The sequence below is a fragment of the Antrostomus carolinensis genome, unplaced genomic scaffold (assembly GCF_000700745.2).
Source record: "Antrostomus carolinensis isolate BGI_N321 unplaced genomic scaffold, ASM70074v2 scaffold47580, whole genome shotgun sequence".
Classification (NCBI taxonomy): Eukaryota; Metazoa; Chordata; class Aves; order Caprimulgiformes; family Caprimulgidae; genus Antrostomus; species Antrostomus carolinensis.
The window spans coordinates 1-288 of record NW_010290022.1 but is presented as its reverse complement, the minus strand read 5'-3'; the positions used below and the strand labels follow the sequence as shown (position 1 = coordinate 288).

General features: G+C 65.6%; 1 protein-coding gene across 1 annotated transcript in view; it reads left to right on the top strand.

Moving 5' to 3' along the window:
- Nucleotides 1-149, top strand: part of LOC104528148 (VPS37C subunit of ESCRT-I) — a gene marked incomplete at both ends in the record, with an annotated part of 697 nt that extends 548 nt beyond the window's left edge. Inside the window, one exon of the mRNA XM_029086018.1 lies at nt 1-149. Coding sequence (XP_028941851.1) covers nt 1-149 — 149 coding nt within the window.
- Nucleotides 150-288: the final 139 nt, after the last annotated feature.

Sequence of the window (288 nt, the reverse complement as noted above, 5' to 3'; positions counted from 1 at the left end):
CGGGCCCCACGAAGCCGCCGAAGCCGCAGCCCTTCCCTTCGGGGTCTCCTTCCTTCCCTTTGCCCTACAGCCCAACCCCAAACATGCCTCTGGGCCCCACAGCCCATGGAGCTCTCCCTCCTGCTCCTTTCTCTGGCTCCCCAGTCACCGTGGGACACGTGGCTTCCTCTCAGCCCAGCCCCCAGCCTCCCTTTCCCTATAAACCTCCTCCAGGTCCCGGGTACCCACCAGCACAGGCGGCCGATTCCACACCGGGGTATCCCAAACCCCCCTCAGGAGTCTCCTCCT